Source organism: Eublepharis macularius, chromosome 8 (assembly GCF_028583425.1).
Source record: "Eublepharis macularius isolate TG4126 chromosome 8, MPM_Emac_v1.0, whole genome shotgun sequence".
Taxonomy (NCBI): Eukaryota; Metazoa; Chordata; class Lepidosauria; order Squamata; family Eublepharidae; genus Eublepharis; species Eublepharis macularius.
The window spans coordinates 101,055,193-101,071,994 of record NC_072797.1 but is presented as its reverse complement, the minus strand read 5'-3'; the positions used below and the strand labels follow the sequence as shown (position 1 = coordinate 101,071,994).

Sequence of the window (16,802 nt, the reverse complement as noted above, 5' to 3'; positions counted from 1 at the left end):
GGGGTAGCTATTTGCTTTAGGGAAGGGACGCTGTTTGGTTCCAGTTTTCAAAGAAATGGAAGGATTTGCTCCATGCTTGGCCGCGGGGAATCCAGACACATAAGGAAGTCTGATGAGTGTAAGGCCCGACCAAGACTGCAGCAGGGCTGTGATGTTCCTGTGTGGGATGAGCTGAGTGCTTTGCCAGACAAGTCAGCTGGTAGGAAGTTATCTGAAGCTCCTTGTTTATTTTATCTGCAAGACTCAAGAGGCAAGTTTCTGTCTCTCCTCACACAGCAATGCTGTGGGCCGGCATCCCACTCTAATCCCAGTCTCCATTAGGCTCTCCCTCCTTGTTCTCATCCCTTTTTATTCAGTCTCACTCCCCTGACTTCCAGCAACTGGATGGTCTATGCGGTGGCCAGTGTGCCTTTTACCCCCTTCTCCTAGGACTGCTGATCTTCTTTCTGTTCCAACAAACAGGGAGCTAGGTGACAACTCTACTTCGGCTTCACCCACCGCTCTAACCCCTTGCTCCTTCCCCCTTCCTCATTCCCATCCAAAGAGACTGACACACGCGAAAGCAGTCTTCTGAACACAAAGCACCTGCTGGATCAGAACCTCTAGATATAAATCTGAAGCATGTTTATATGGATGCAGTCTATTTATAGAGCAGACGCTTCTTTCTGTGTGTGCTCTGACTAATGGGTCGGCTTCCCCTTAGTCCGCTTGTTCCTTTTTTAAGTTACTGTCAATCATGGACATGAACCGCGAAACGAAGAGAATCATGCGCACGCGCACCTTAACTCTATATGCCAACCAGCACGAAGAGTCAGCGCCTGCGCACTGGCTTCCCAACTGAGACTGCGAGTTTATTTAAAAGCTACTTCATTGGTATCACCTTTCAATCACGTCAGTCTGACGTCAGTAGAATCGCGCCCTTGAGGTGGGGAGGTAGATCCCGAGAGAGAGAAACTGGAAGAGCTAGAAATACTACAGCATCGGAGGGCTGTGTTCTACTTCAGAAGCTGAAGTGCGCGTGCGCTTGGGAGTGTTGTATGAGGAGACCAGGAGGAAGTGGGATTCGTCGCTGCTGAGCAAGTAGGTGTTTCCGGGTAGTAAATCGTGCTGTGAATTTCTCTCTTACATAGCCTAATTTCTCCCAACTCCTTAATGCAGGAGTTAGCCAGTGGCAGCTCGACCCTGGAATAGAGTAAGAAATAAATATGCATAGGGTTGTAGCCCTGAGAATGGTACCTCGAAATCAGCAAAGTACTTCCAAATCTTTCTCCCTTTTTCTACGCAAGGATTCTTTGGGTCACTTGGTCACAGTAGCATTCTCATGAAATGGGGCGGGAGGAAACCCCTCACTTCCTATCGTCTCGGTACTTTGTATTTCTGGCACATCTTTAATGTGGATTAAGAAACTGAAAACCAATAGATAGTGATTTAGCTAAAGCCCCCTTCTAGTTGGACCTGTTGTGCCTTGATCTAAATTTCCACCTTTCCAGTATTTTTCCTTTAGGTATAGATGAGCCTGTATTTTTCCTTTAGGTATAGATGGACCTGCATAGCTCTCTTGTGCTGCTGTTAATGGCAAGAACTCCTAGTGAATCAACCCTGATGATAAGCATATTTTAACCTTTACCTCTGTCAAGATTTTCTTGTTAGGAAAGCAGATTTTGTTCAATGTGGCATTGGTCAGACTACGGTGAATGACTAATGAAGTGTCACTGGTGGTGGAGTGTGAGTGGGATCCCAGTGCTTCTAATGATTCCAGCAATTGAAAGATGCCCTTGAGAACTAAATATTCTGAATGTTGCACCTCATCCAGGGTTCTGTTTCTAAGACCCAGGTATTTGGATCCAGAGGAGTTAGCCATGTTAGTCTGTAGTTGCAAAATAGTAAAGAGTCGTGTAGCACCATTAAGACTAACCAAGTTTTTTGTAGCATAAGCTTTTGAGAACTACAGCTCTTTTTGTCAGATGGGTATTTGGCACTGCCATATATGTGTATTTGAGTTAGATTTTCAGAGTTTCCAATTCATACTCTGTTTATAACTTTTCTCTTTAAGTCTTAAGTTCTCCCCCCCCCCCCAAATATTTCTTAACTATTAGCTCTGAGTTGGCAGGTGGCTCACAAACAGAAGGCCCTTCTATGGATGAAGAAGAGGATTGCCCAGAATTGGTTCCCATAAAGGAGCAAGAGGTTAAGGACAGTGCAAGGAGAGATGTTCAACCCACTGAGACTGCCAAGATTCCTGTCACTATTATCACTGGATACTTAGGTAATGTTGTAATCATAAATGGTCACTGTAAGCATCAAAGTAACCCTATTCTGTTGTTATATGGACTGGTGCTTTGTTTTAGAGTACTGCAGCATTTCTGTGCAGCCTGCCTTGGATTTCTATTACAGCTCCTCCTTATGTTGCCTTAAACTTTTACCTCAAGAGGGCCCTGGTCACAACCAACACTCCTTTTTTCTCTCCATACCCACAAAGTTTCAGTTGTTCTCTCCTTACTCAGGTGTATACTCAGAGAACACCTTCCCTTTGGTGATTGAATCCCCCTGTGACATTTGCCATGTTTATGTGAACTATATATTGTTTTCTCCCTAACTCCCTCAGTGTTGTTAAAAAGTTTTTGGTGCCACCAAAGGCTTTCTCCTTAAATCTCCTCAGTTTAACTGGTGTTATTGGAAGGCTTAGTTATAGATGACCTACAGTGCTGGGGGGGGCGGGGCTGTAAGGTAAAAAAGGGATTCCAGATGTTTTGCTTAACCAGAAGAGAATTTATTTATAAACTTATTATATAAACATATGTAATTTATATATTCATGACAGGTGCTGAGTATTGATAAGCGTATTGGTTTCAGAATCATAAGCTTGGTGGTTTCAAAATAGTTCTAGATTCATAAATGCATATTCACAGATCCAGGCACATAGATTAGTTTTCCACACAGTTCTCCACTCATAGAATAATTCTCTCATGCACACAGACTCTCTTCCACACAGACTGAACTAGACTTTCCCTCTGTTGCCACTTAGGCTATGTTCATCCACAAAGTAGAACACTCAGACTTCTACACAGATTGACTAAACGAGACAGAATAATCTCTCTCTGAGATACACATAGACTGATTAAAACCTTCATCTCTGCATTGTCTCAAAACTGCAGTTCACTCCACCCACAGTACAAATTCCCTCTAGTCACTGCAGTTACCTATCCAGTCCTCCTCCTTCTTACATCAGAGTCCTGAAGTAAGGTATATTCAAAACCCCACATTAACTGGCAAAAATAAAATATAAATTATTTATATGGGAAAATGTTATAAATACTCTAGCATCAAGCATTCATACGTTATCTCTGTTGCATACCAGATGTGGACCTGATCAGATTTTGTGTAAGACTGTTAGGCTAACATGAAGCCCTTTTACATTCTTTTCTGTGGTATTGCTATCCAAAGCAGTTTCAAAAATTTATAACTTATAGATGCTGATAGATATATGATAGAATAATAACTAAAAGCAGTGGATGTTAAAATTATACAATAAATAAACCAGACACATAAGTATTTCATAAACAATTTCTTTATCACTGAGAAATGTGGTGCATCCCAAAACTTTGAGGAGTAACACAGAATACATTGCAATATAAAATACAATCATTTAAAATGGTCCAGTATGTTTTAAAAAATCCTAAAAATACAACTTGGAAGTGTTTTTATTTCTAAAAATTATTTGTTCCCTTTTTTTCAGGTGCTGGAAAAACTACTCTTCTTAACTATATTCTAACGGAACAACACAACAAGAGAATAGCTGTTATCCTGAATGAGTTTGGTGAAGGTATGTAAAAAACAAAAACATGTAAAAAAGCAAAACTAAAAAAAGCCAAAATATGCAAAGATAAAAGTATTTTGAAATACATTTTTTGATACAAGTCCATAACTTGCAAAACAAAATCCTAGAGCTCCTACTATGTGTTGAGAACTTATTTTTGGCATTTATTCTAACTTAGTGATCTTCAGTGTTTGCAAGTCCTGAGCCCACTGAGCTGCAGTGCAACCAGCTGACTGGAAGTCATGTGATATCAGAGTCATGTGATAGGAAGAGAAGAACAGCATTGTTACCTCCCCAGTGTTAAGGCTAGCAGTCTAAGAGAGCAGGGGAAGGGAAACATCAGCCAAATATAGGGATCCCATTCCCCCGGTGGGGGCAGGGGATCCCCTGCTTTTGCCCTCTGCCTCCTGTCTCCACTTACCTGGCTGGCGGGGGAGGAACAAGAACAGGCATCCCAGGCACACTCCTGCTGTGGCGTGATGATGTCACTCCTAGGAATGATGTCATTGTGCTGCCCCGAGAGCACTCCCATGCTTTGCTGCAGGCTGATCTGGGCCCTAAATGGGCCAAATTGGGCTCATTTGAGGCCCCAATCAGTCTACTGTAAAGTGCACATGCACTCCTGTGCCTGTGCAGTGATGTTACCAGAAGTGCCCTCGCTGAAAATGACATCATCGTGCAGCTGTGGAAGTGCGCACAAGTAGTTCTTGAAAAGAGGAAGAAGAAGGCAAGAGCTAGGTCTCCCCCACTCCCACCAGGAGGGTAAGGGGACCTGGCAACCGTAGCCAAATACTCAGAGAGGTACTGTAGAGAGGAACAAGCACAGGGGCAGAGCCATGGAAGAATCCCCTCTCGGAGTGACCTTTGCCTGATGCTCTTCTCAGGATGCATACAAAGAGCAGCAAGAGGAATGTCATCCATGCTCTCTATGTAATAACGATAGTTTTTCCAAAAGGTAGCCAAAAATAACAGATCTGTAGTGGCTTGTGAACCCTCCGAAGGCCTCAGTGCATGAGTTGAATACCTCTGGTCAGTTCATGTCAGCTGAATAAGTTGTATCTTCTTCCTGAAGAAAGGAAAGCACTCAGTCGGTTTATTCTTCTCTCTTTGTAAGAAGGAAGATTTTAGATCTTCCTTCTCACCCTAAGGGGGAAGGAGTAATTAAGATTAGATATTAAATGTACTTTAACATTATGTTTGGAAAGTCTGGACTTTGGAGAAAATGGGCATCTTTTATCCTCAAGAACAAGATGTCTTCTTGGTTTTCCTCCTTCGGGGAGAATTTCTCTTGGGTAGATTAATGATGTACAGCAAGCACAGCTCTGGCGTACCTTTCTGAGATTTTGAATTGCCAGAGAAAATTTCTACAAGTTTAAATAATTCTTTATTATTATCTTCTTTTATATCCCGCCTTTCTACCCAATGGAGACTCAAAGGAATTTACGTCATCCTCATGTCCTCCATTTCATCCTCTCAACAACTGTGTGCGGTAGGTGTGACTGGCTCAACAAGCTTCTACGGCACAGTGGGGATTTGAGTCTGGGTCTCCCAGATCCTAGAAGTATCACACATCAGTAAGTCCTTTCACGAAATGCCTGCTGGAGGACGTCAGGAAAACAACTCTGTGTTCTTTGATGCAGGACAGATTTGGCTCTCTTTGGTAGAGACTTGGGTTACATCTCAGGCCTCACCTGGGAGAAACTTTTTGCAAAGGATTGCTGTACTCTTAAGAGTGCTCTCACCACAGCATTTTTCTGTTAGCTGTGTTAGGGTTTGCATTTCGGTAGGACACCCTGATCAAGTGCTTTTTGTTCTACAAGATGAGAAGCAAAACTGAGGACTTCTTAAGAGTGTTGGGCTCCAGTCTGGGAGATCCAGGATTGAATGCCCACTCTGCCATAGAAACTTGTTGGGAAACCATAGGCCAGTCACACACTTTCAACTTAACCCACCTCATAGGGTTGTTGTGAGGATAAAATGGAGAAGATGACATAGTAAGCTGCTTTGAGTCTCTTTTGGGAAGAAACGTGGGGTATAAATGAAATAAAGATGTGTCTTTCCTTTCTTGCTTTCAATTGTTTTCTCATCGGCAACTTTCAATAACTGAAACATAAGAGTTAGTTGCCTCACATGCAGTTTGGACTTCAGCCTTCCCTTGTAATTCAGCTGAAGGCATGATCCTGAATCAAAAAAGGGTCTCATTCTCTTGAAGATCAGTTGACAAGCTCTTTTGACTATCTCATGGCTGTAGAGAATGAACAGTTTAATCTAAACATTCCCAAACAGTGAAATCTTTAGAGTAAGACTTAGTATTACTGTTCTATTCTTGTATTTTCAGGAAGTGCATTGGAAAAGTCTTTGGCTGTAAGTCAAGGTGGAGAACTCTATGAAGAATGGCTGGAGCTCAGAAATGGTTGCCTGTGCTGCTCAGTAAAGTAAGGAATTTTTAAAAATGTAAAATTGACCTTAAAGTTATCATGGTTTGCATTTTGCATGATCATCCTGGCAGGGGCCAATAAGTATTTCACAATAAATGTAGAAAAAGAAAACCCAAAATATTTACTTTGAATGTGGTGATGGTGGCAGCGGCTGTAGTTTATTTTGAAAAAATGGCTGGTTGGCTGACTTAGTAAAAACTTGACATAATATGTTGGATGAAGTCAGGCCATTTGGAGTCCTACGTTGCATTGTCTTAATTAGGATTCCCATTGAAAGATGACCTTTCTTTTGATGATTTCTTTTTGAAACAAACGTTCTGGAGAAGATACAAAAAAGCTTAGGCTGTGTTGGTCATACGGGAGCAAAATCTTAAAATTGATCTCTGCTGTTCAAAAAGGTTTGCAATTCAAAGCAAGACATGAAATAAGTGAAAAACCCAAATACACACATATTGCCATGTAACTTTTTAATTTAAGGCTTAAGGAAGTTTAAGATGTGATTAAATTTGTTTAGAAATATTGCCAGCTTTAAAATAAAAACAAGTAGGCTGGATCCAGTGATCTGTCTGTGCAAGGTCCCATCCTGGCTGCTCCCTGCCCTCCCCTTCCTGACTCCAGGCAAGGTTATTCCCAGAGTTGTGGCAGTCATATAGATTAATGATCAAGTGAGTTGAGAGGCTGCAGTAGGGAGAGAAAAGGGACAAAATCATCCTTCCTGCCTCTTCCATCAGCAGACCTCTGCTGAAGAGGAGGAGGGGAAATGATACCTTCCCTCTCCTAAGTGCAGCCCATCAAATCACATCACTATCACTCCATGCAGGTCCTTTGAACCATGTTTGTATTTTTAAAGCATGTTTCTCTTTCACACAGGGACAATGGCTTGAAGGCTATTGAGAATCTAATGCAGAAGAAAGGAAAGTTTGACTATATTCTTTTAGAGACGACTGGGTTGGCAGATCCAGGTAGGCTTAATTCCTTTCCTTAATTAGGAGTGCTGTGATGAGAATCTGGGATGGCAAAGTAGAACTATTCTGTAAAACTATAGGGTCTCTGGCAATTCCTACAGAAGAGGGATCTCATTTCCAGGTTTTTCCAGAAGTGATGTCACGCCATCACTGACAGCTGCCCCTCCATATCCTCGCTCCTGGTTTCCCACTGGTTGCTAGGCCAGGCTGGGTCCTGGCAACCCTAGCATACAGTTGAATATACTTTTGTAATAGAACTGGATTGTAATGTGAATATATCTGCTCTCTCATAGAGGGATGCTAGGTCTATGTAGCTCAGCCACACATTGTATCTTAACTGTTTGGAATTTAATTCTGTGTCTTGGGAGCTTGAGTATAGAGATGTAAAGGCCTGCAAAACTTTCAGGGGAGAAAAGTTTTCTTGACCACTTTCTTGGATATTTGAATGGAAGAAAACTCTTTTGAAATATTTCACTTGTGATGATTTAAATGTTTTTAATGCAGTCACTCATATGTGTAGTTTGAAAATTTTTGTGTAAGACAATCTATAGTGTGATTTCAGAATATTTCCCGTATATACTGTAGACATGCACAGTGTTTTCAAGGGTACATTTGTTGTATAGATGTGATTACTTTTTCCCACAATAAAGTGCTATAATGTGTATAGTATACTATTGAAGACTTCATCATTTTCCATGTTATAAAATGTCTTAATACCCAGATACGCTGCTAGTTCTGTTGTGACTGTATGAAACTGTTTGCTACAAAATTTTAAGTTTTCTATTTTCAACTCTTTATTTTTCTCTCTCTCTCAATTGAAAAAACTAAGATACATGTGCTAAGGTAACATAAAATGCTGCATTTTGCAGCTGCTAAACACATTTACTTTAATGGACTTAAAACAGTGTATCGCTTCTTAGGATTGCACAGTTTGGCATTTATACTTACAATTTCATAAATATGCCAAGTAGTACTATTTCATATGCAGCTACGTTATAACGATGCATTTTATGTTATTAAAACAGGAAAAATGAGCTTAGGTTTGTTAAGAAAGTTTTGCATATATTTTAATTTTTTCAAAAACTTTAATTTTCTGATGAGGGGGGTCCAAGATTCCAACAAAATTTATCTTTACTTGAATGCAATGAAATAAAACCTATTATAATATAGTTAAATTGTTAGGAAAAAAAGATACTTGCCATTGGATATGATGATTTATTTTTCTAGCATGTCAGTAAATACATTAATTGCTTATAATCTTACAATAGAATTGAGTAAGCGTATTTCAGACAACTCACTTTATATACTGGTTCACCACCAGAGGGCGCTGCCATGGAAGGAAGCCTAGGCAAGACACCATGTCCCTCCAGAAAACATGCCATGGTGGGAAGCCCAGGCCGGGAGCAGGATGGGAGCAGGTGGCAATGCCCACCTCCCACCTTCACTCAGCTGGTAGTAGGAGCGGATCAGGTGGCAATGCCTACCCACCCCACTTTAACCTAGCTGGTATTAGGAGTGGAGCAGGTGGCAATGCCCTCTCCCCGCCTTAACCCAGCTGGTATTAGGAGCAGAACAGGGGGCAATGCCTACCTCCACCTTAACCCAGTTGGTATTAGGAGCGGAGAAGGTGGCAATGCCTTCTGCCTGCCTTAACCTAGCTGGTATTAGGAGTGGAGCAGGTGGCAATGCCCACCCTCACTTCAGCCAGCTGGGATCAGGAGCAGAGCAAGTGGCAATGCCTGCCCCCTGCCTTAACCCAGCTGGTATTAGGAGCGGAGCAGGTGGAATTTCCCCTTCTACCTTAACACAGCTGTTATTAGGAGCGGAGCACATGGCAATGCGCATCCCCCCCTTAATCTAGCTGGTATTAGGAGTGGAGCAGGTGGCATGCCCTCCCCCCACCTTAACCCAACTGGTATTAGGAGCGGAGCAGGTGGAATTTCCCCTTCCACCTTAACACAGCTGTTATTAGGAGCAGAGCAGGTGGCAATGCCCATCCCCAACCTTAACTCAGCTGGTATTAATAGCAGGGCACTTGGCAATGCCCACTTCCCTTTCACCCAGCTGGGATAAGATGCAGAGCTTTGCCCACCCACTGCCTTAATCCAGCAGGTATTAGGAGCGGAGCAGGTGGCCATGCCCACCCACCCCCCACACACACACAGGGCCACCACCACCGGTGAGGCGGGGGCCGGAGGGGGCGCCAGAGGTGGTGCCGGGGGCAGAGGCATGCGTCCTGCGCTGCCTGCCCGTGGGCAGGCGCAGCAGCCATGGGCTAGGGACGACAGGTGGCCGGGGCGGCGTGCAGCGTGCGTGCAGCCTCCTCGCTCCACCGCAGCCACCCACCAGCGGCACTGCAAAACCCTGGCGCCGGGGCTGCCCCCGCACCTTAACCAAGCTGGGATCAGGAGCAGAGCAGGTGATGATACCTACCCCCCCTTCACCCAGCTGGGATCAGGAGCAGATCAGATGGCAATGCCCACCCTCCTTCACCCGACTGGGATCAGGACTGGAGCAGGTGACAATGCCCCCCTTGCTTTAACCCAGCTGGTATTGGGAGTGGAGCAGGTGGCAATTGCCCATCCCGCACCTTAATCCAGCTGGTATTAGGAGTGGAGCAGGTGGTAATGACCTCCCCTGCCTTAACCCAGCTGGTATTAGTGGTGGAGCAGGTGGCAATGCCAACTCCTCACCATCACCCATTTGGGATCAGAAGTGGAGCAGGTGGCAATGCCCACCTCGTGCCTTCACCTGGCTGGGATCAGGCACAGAGCAGGAGGCAATGACCTTCTTCCCTTCACTCAGCTGGGATAAGGAGCAGAGCAGGTGGCAATGCCCACCCTGTCTTCACCCTGCTGGAGTCAGGAGCCAAGCATGCAGAAATGCCTGCCCCCCCCTTCAACCTGCTGGAATCGGGAGCATAGCAGGGGGCAGTGCCCACACCCTCTTCACCCAGCTGGGACCAGGAGCAGGGCAGGCAGTAAGGCCCGCCACCCACCTTCACCTGTCAGGATCAGGCGCGGAGCAGGAGGCAATGCCTGTTCCTCTCTTCACCCAGCGGGGAGCAGGTGGCAATGCCCACCCCCTTTCACCCAGTTGGGATCAGGCTTGGAGCAGGCGGCAATGCCTTCCCCCCTTCCCCCAGCCATAGTCAGGCGCAGAACAGGAGGCAATGCCCCCCCCCTTTACCCAGCATGTATCAGGCATGGAACAGGTAGCAAAGCCCACCACCACTTCACATGGCCAAGATCTAGAAGATCAGGCATAGAGCAGATGACAATGCCCACCCTCCTTCCTTCACCAGCTGAATCAGTAACAGAGGATAAGGGAATGCCTGCCTGCCTGTCCTCCCCTTTCTGGAGCCCATTGTATTTTTTTCCCACAACGGGCTTTGTTGCTAATAATAAAAATAATAATAGAGTTAAATGAATAAAAGATATTTCCTAGATCTTTTAAATTATATTTCTGTTGGCCAAGCAGTGAGGAATACTCTGTTTGGCAATTCAGTTGTTTCCTGTTAAGGAGACCGACACTCTGCAGTTTGAAGCTAAATTATTGACATGGTAAAGTAATTTTCTTTAAAAGAAAGGACATTGATTCAGCACTGTTACACACCAGTCCTATTTCAGTTAGCTTGAAAAACTATTAAGGCATGATGGGGGAGGATCAATAAATACCTTGAAACCATTAGATTTTGTGGCCCTTTCTATATCTTGCATGAGTAATCCCTATAAACAGCTGACAGGTATTTCTGTGCTGACACCCAGCAGTGCTTGGGAGACCACATCTTGTCCGTTCAGGTAGACAGTTTCAGACATTGGACTGCCTTCAGCTATCATTGTTTTTGCCTGTGTGTGTCATTCTTTTGGACAGCCTGGACATCAACTAGATTTGTGAGCATTTGAAAAATAAAATACTTTAATACCTGTCAGTTTCTCACATCCTTGTTGTGGCATATGCGCATGTTAAATCAGCTCATGTCAAAACTAATTTTGATGTCTTATTTTTCAAAATGTAACAGCCTGCAGAAGCGTGACTATTTTCATTACTTTTCAGTGATAAATGTTAATGTTAATATTTTCAGCACCATGTAGGGGTAAAGGCTACAGCCAGAAAGCAAATAAAATATTGTGATTTTCCTACAGAATTTTTTTTTCATGATTGTTTCCCTGAAGAGGTACTCCAGTATAGTAGCAAGGCATAGGGAATTGGTGGCAAGGCATAGGGAATTGAACTCCTTCCTATCTGCATCCTTGGATCTTCAAGTATTGTAATTATGATAAGTAGAATAGTGTTTATGTTGCTACAAAATGTTAGCAAATGAATTTTCTTTTCATACTGTTGGGAGGATTGATGGGATCCAACCAAAAAATTTCGCCCCGTTAGTGCTGTTTTCAGTGCACTAACACTGTGCCAACTCCATTTGCCAGAAGTGTTCAGTATAGACCGTGCAAGTTGAGAATTTTTCAAATTATCTCATAGTAAACTGTATGATTAGTCCTAAATAGATGTGTAGGATTTCTGGTTTTGCTTTGTTCAAACTTTTAAGGACATAGAATATTGAAACATTGTAATTGGAAGTTTTAAAAATCTGCTTGGATTGACTTTTAAGTATCCTATATTTTATTTGCTAGGCGCTGTTGCCTCCATGTTCTGGGTTGATGCTGAATTAGGAAGTGACATTTATCTGGATGGTAAGAACAATAATTCCTGATGTTCAGATGTTTATTTAGCTTGTGTGAACACTAAAGGCTTAATAAAGTAACACGGGTAATGGCAGCTATGGAATTCAATCTGTAGTCATGAATGTAGGTAACTGTGCCAATTGCTGTAGTTTAAAGAGTGATAATGGCTTTTCCAGTCTCCATGTAGGATTAATGTAATCTGCAGAGCAATTGGCCTGTGTTTTTTAGCATACATCAGTCAAAACTTGTTCATCTGTGTATCTTTTTTTTCCAGGTATAATCTCTGTTGTTGATGCAAAGTATGGACTAGAGGTAAAATAATATGGCTGTGGCTGTTAAACAACATAGTAACGTACTATATTTAATCCTTATTTAGAGAGCAGTACTACTCAGAATCCTACTGTAGCGGAGATTCAGTAGGGCATACTCCCAGGAAAGTGTTTTCGGGATTGCTCTGTTATGCTTAGTTAGGTGTAACTCTAATTGTCTTGTAACATAATCTTCCATGTTCACTTTGTCTTGGTATTTGCTCCTGTCTTTCATCATGGAACTTTCAACTTGTAATTCCTGGTTTGATTTATTTTTCAAATGACAGAGGAATTTAAAATATGAATATGATCCTTAGTTCTTAGGTTAGTGCAACTGCCTCACCCATATTACCTCATCCAGTAATAAGTATTGTTGTTTGAGTTTGAACCTCAATTTATGCATAGCAAGGAATGTTTGGAGGCAGAGTCCCTGTGGGCGATGGGTTTGCAGATCCTTGTGGGACTCACAGAGTGACAGGCCACCCACTCAGTGTCATCTGTTCTCACCACAGTGTTGTTGCAAGTGCAGTGTTTGTCATTTTCCAAGAAGGAAAAGTAAATCTTTCATATATATAGGAAAATGGAAATAGGGTGCACCTTTGAAATAAGACCAAACCTGCTTCCTGGTGGCAAGGCATAGGGAATTGAACTCCTTCCTATCTGCATCCTTGGGTCTTCTGTTTCTTGATCACTACAAGTTGTGGCAGAACCTTGAGAGAGTGCTTGCGATGCTGGGAACTGGCCTTTATACGTAGAGATTACATATGGGAAAGCTGTTTTCTTCAGCACTGGAATGCACAACAATATGTACAGATGTTATCTCTTCTTGGCTGGTCCAAGGCAGTGGGGTCAAGAAGCTGGAGTTTAGAGCACAGAGCCCCCAACTGCTGCTTATTTCCGTTTCTTGGCCATATGCTGAACTTACAGCAGAATTTTAAAACAGAAATCTTACTTAAGGGTGACATATTTTGGTATATATTGTGGTTAACAGTCTACCTTCTAGTAGGCAACCAATTGTTAAGGGCGCTGGGTGTTCACAGAAAATTATAATGTATTATTACCATGCAATGAATTTCATCACAGGGAGAGTCACATTTGAAGACCTGTTGAACCATCACCACCCCCCATCATACTACCTTTTTTTTAAAACCAAGATTAAATCCCCTCATTTTCACAGCTATGCCACCCCCACCTGCCCCACACAATATACTTTATGGATAAATCACATTAATTCAACGGACAGAAAGATTAACTCTGGCTAGGATAGCACTGTTAACCATATAATCAGAGGACAATAGTTTGCCCATATCTTTATAACTAATTTATATTTGCACCTTAGTTTGTCCTACTTCACTTCTTTGGATTACTTCAATAGGTTAACTTTGAAGCACATATCCCATCTTAATTTTTGTAAGCCACTATGTGAAGAGAAGTTAATGCAAACCTTCAGAATGGAGTTATGAGTACATTAGCATGTAGTTTTGCAGTCATCCAAGAGATTACCAACAAAAACCTGCCATAACTTTTTGAAGTAATAAATATATAATGTTCAGTGTCTTTGGAATTCAAAGCAATCTCTTGTGTTATTAAATCAGTAAACATGTACAAAACTTGACACAGTGTCAGTACAATAGAAGCTTTTAAGTGTTCTCAGTCATATGCCGGATAAATAACTTTTGTGTCGTATAAAGAATTTGTGAACTTGTCCAATTCCCTGGCTTTCAAACCTTGACCTCCTCCTCGGCTTGTGAATTAAAGAATTCTAGAGGCAATACAAGCTATGACACTGGGATAATAGGCAGCAATTTATGGGTGTCACACTTCAGGGATCCTACCTAGTCCATGGAAAGTTGAGAGAATGTACCCTGTGGCTAGCAAGCCAAATTGAAACTGATGTGGTAATTGATATCATGGGCTATCACTCTAATGGGATTGTCACCCGGCAATCTGAAATATTCATGTTTTAATCAAAAGGCAAACGATTAGACAACCTGCAATGACAGGTCACAAGTCTGTGGATCTAAACTGGGGCCACTGTCACCTTTCTTTGCAAATCCACAAAGCTTGACAGCATCTGATGCAACAGAATTGATGAATGCAGCGTTACAGAGAAAAGGTCAAAAGAGAGGTCTCTTTCATGGCCTCCTGTTATTATACAAGCTCTTCAAACCATTTAGTCAGAAAAGAATTTTTGACTCAAGAAGTCCAGAAAATAAATAGACATTATGCAATGAAATATCCCCCCTCCCCCTCCCCCCCCAGACCTGTAGCAGTAGAAACATTAACCGTTGGTATTAGTCAAAAGAGTTTTACTGCTTTACATTTCACAATGCTGAAGAATCCCTATCTACATTAAAACATGATGTATACCCAAAATAAAGCCGTTGATAAATGATTTATGTCTTACCTGAAGAGAGACACACTAAACCATTATGTGTACCCAAGCCCAGTATTAAAATAAAGCAGTTGACAAATGTTTTGTGTCTTACCTGAAGAGAGAAATATGTTCCTTCAGGACCAATTACAACCTGCAGGTCTTTTGCACCTGAGTCTTTTTTTTTTTTTAGTTCTGAGATAGAAATAGCGAACAGTTGCTGGGTTGAATTTGCTTTATTAGGCAATTGCAACTATTGGCGGGCAGACAGAATGCCATTGGGGCAGCTAAACTGCCAGCACTGAGTAAGAGCTGTGCTGTGTAAGGTTGGTATAGAGTCCCAAGCTACTTGCATTGTTACAGACTATTGATAATTATGTACATGTAACAACATTACTAAACTATGAAATATTTTTAAAATTGTGTATGCTTAGATTTTTTCCATGGACACCAATCCATAGATTTTGTCTTCCATATAAATATTGTCCACAGACTACACTGTCAAGATGTTATTAGTGTCGCAATTTTAGTGAGTGTTTATAAGCATTAGGGAGCTGGACAGCTAGAGCCCCAAATTATCTTAACCCGCATGTTGTACTGTAAACTTATTTATACACATTGAAGCAGCTTTGTTTTATGTAAGTTCTTTTAAGTGGAAGTATGTTGTTGCAGCTCAAGTTTTATTGTTTAATCCATTTTATGGGCTTTGAAGTTGGAACATTTTAAAACAGCTAAATGGTCTCCTGGGTACTTGCTGTATAAAATGCCTTCAATATTTGCATTACTGATTTAATTTAAACTGCTGTCCTCTCTCTTTTTAACTGTTTTTTCAGCATATGAGAGAAGAAAAGCCCACTGGCCTTATCAATGAAGCTGCAAGGTATCACTACAAAGAATGGCTTTCTCTGTGCTCGTTTATCGGAAAGAACAGTACAAAGCATATTAAGAAAGCCTCACCCCAAAAACAACACTGCTCATTTGAATTTCAGCCATAAACCCATCTTGCTGGTTCTGTCCAGTTCAGTTTTGTGGACTGCTTTCATATAACTTTTTTTCTTGTGGTGGTCTATTGGGTTTGAATGTAACAGCCTGCCATTTAAAAGGAAGGGGGGATCTCATTCGAATGCAAGAACAGCTCTTTAGATGTCTTATTTGGTGTAATTTTAGAACCCAGAGTACAGGTATTGTGGGATTTGTTTTGCCCTGTTATTTGTACATTTCCTAATTAAGTACATAGTTTTACTCTGGATCCATGACTAAGCTTTACTTTTTATGGTAATTTGTTGTTCTGTGAACTCTGAACATAGTTTTGTAAACTCTTTTTTTAAGTCCCTGATTTGTAAGATAATTATATAAATGATAAATATTTGAACTCACTAATTTTTTCTAGCTTAGTATAAACAATGAATACGGGGGGAGAAATACATCCCTTGTCTTCATACTTAAACAGAACTTCTGTCAGAAAGCTGGCATAAAATCAAACCTGAACTAATAGACAATAGAGTTAAATCCATTTATTTGTCTTTTCATTCATGCATTGTGTAGGCAGATTGCACTAGCAGATCTTATTATAATCAATAAGACTGATTTGGTTCCACAAGAAGCAGTGATGAAATTGAGAACGGTTGTCAGGTAAGCATAAATAAATTATAGGATCTGGTGGGTTTGTTTGAATATTTACTGTTTCCTTCCTACAGCTGTTAGCTGCTGGAATTGCAGATTGCTTGATTACTGTGACACAGTGTGATAGGATTCAAAATAGAGAATTTCCATTCATTTTGGGTGGTGGTTGGCTGTTGTGTCACGCTTGATATTTGGCTGGTGACAAGTCTTTGTAGTAGCTGTTCCCTTCTAAATTCTTATGGTTTTGTAGTGTCACTATTTCAAGGAGAAATTATCAGATCTCAATTTACTCTGAGACATTTAGTATGAAGAGTAAGCAGTTTGTGGCTTAATGATAAAAGTGTAAAGACACTCTTGTAGAAGCAGATTGACAGTGTAGTCCTAAGCAGTTATGCCCTTTTGAGCCCATTGGGTGGACTCTGAAGGGCTTAGACTTCAGTGGGCTTAGAAAGGTGTAACTTTTTTTAGGAATGTAAAAAAAAAATAGGATTTTACTATGGGGCATATTTAAGAAGTGCAAACCATTGCTCTACAATATACCATGAGCCACAACTAAGTCTGACTGGGGCTGTTTCTCCTTGCCTATAATCTT

The 16,802-nt window shown here is 41.7% G+C and overlaps 1 protein-coding gene across 3 annotated transcripts in view; it reads left to right on the top strand.

Annotated features, from left to right (window-relative positions):
• The first annotated feature begins 953 nt into the window (after positions 1-953).
• Positions 954-16,802, top strand: part of LOC129334552 (zinc-regulated GTPase metalloprotein activator 1A-like) — a 32,099-nt gene continuing 16,250 nt past the window's right edge. Inside the window, exons 1-9 of one of the 3 annotated variants that reach the window (XM_054986720.1) lie at positions 954-1,080; positions 2,097-2,266; positions 3,737-3,823; positions 6,156-6,252; positions 7,126-7,217; positions 11,855-11,914; positions 12,180-12,217; positions 15,421-15,467; positions 16,133-16,219. In XM_054986720.1, the coding sequence (XP_054842695.1) occupies positions 2,137-2,266; positions 3,737-3,823; positions 6,156-6,252; positions 7,126-7,217; positions 11,855-11,914; positions 12,180-12,217; positions 15,421-15,467; positions 16,133-16,219 (638 nt within the window). In that variant the 5' untranslated portion in view covers positions 954-1,080; positions 2,097-2,136. Of the gene's footprint in view, positions 1,081-2,096; positions 2,267-3,736; positions 3,824-6,155; positions 6,253-7,125; positions 7,218-11,012; positions 11,021-11,854; positions 11,915-12,179; positions 12,218-15,420; positions 15,468-16,132; positions 16,220-16,802 lie in introns of those variants that run through there. The other 2 variants (XM_054986719.1, XM_054986721.1) reach the window with 2 other exon arrangements.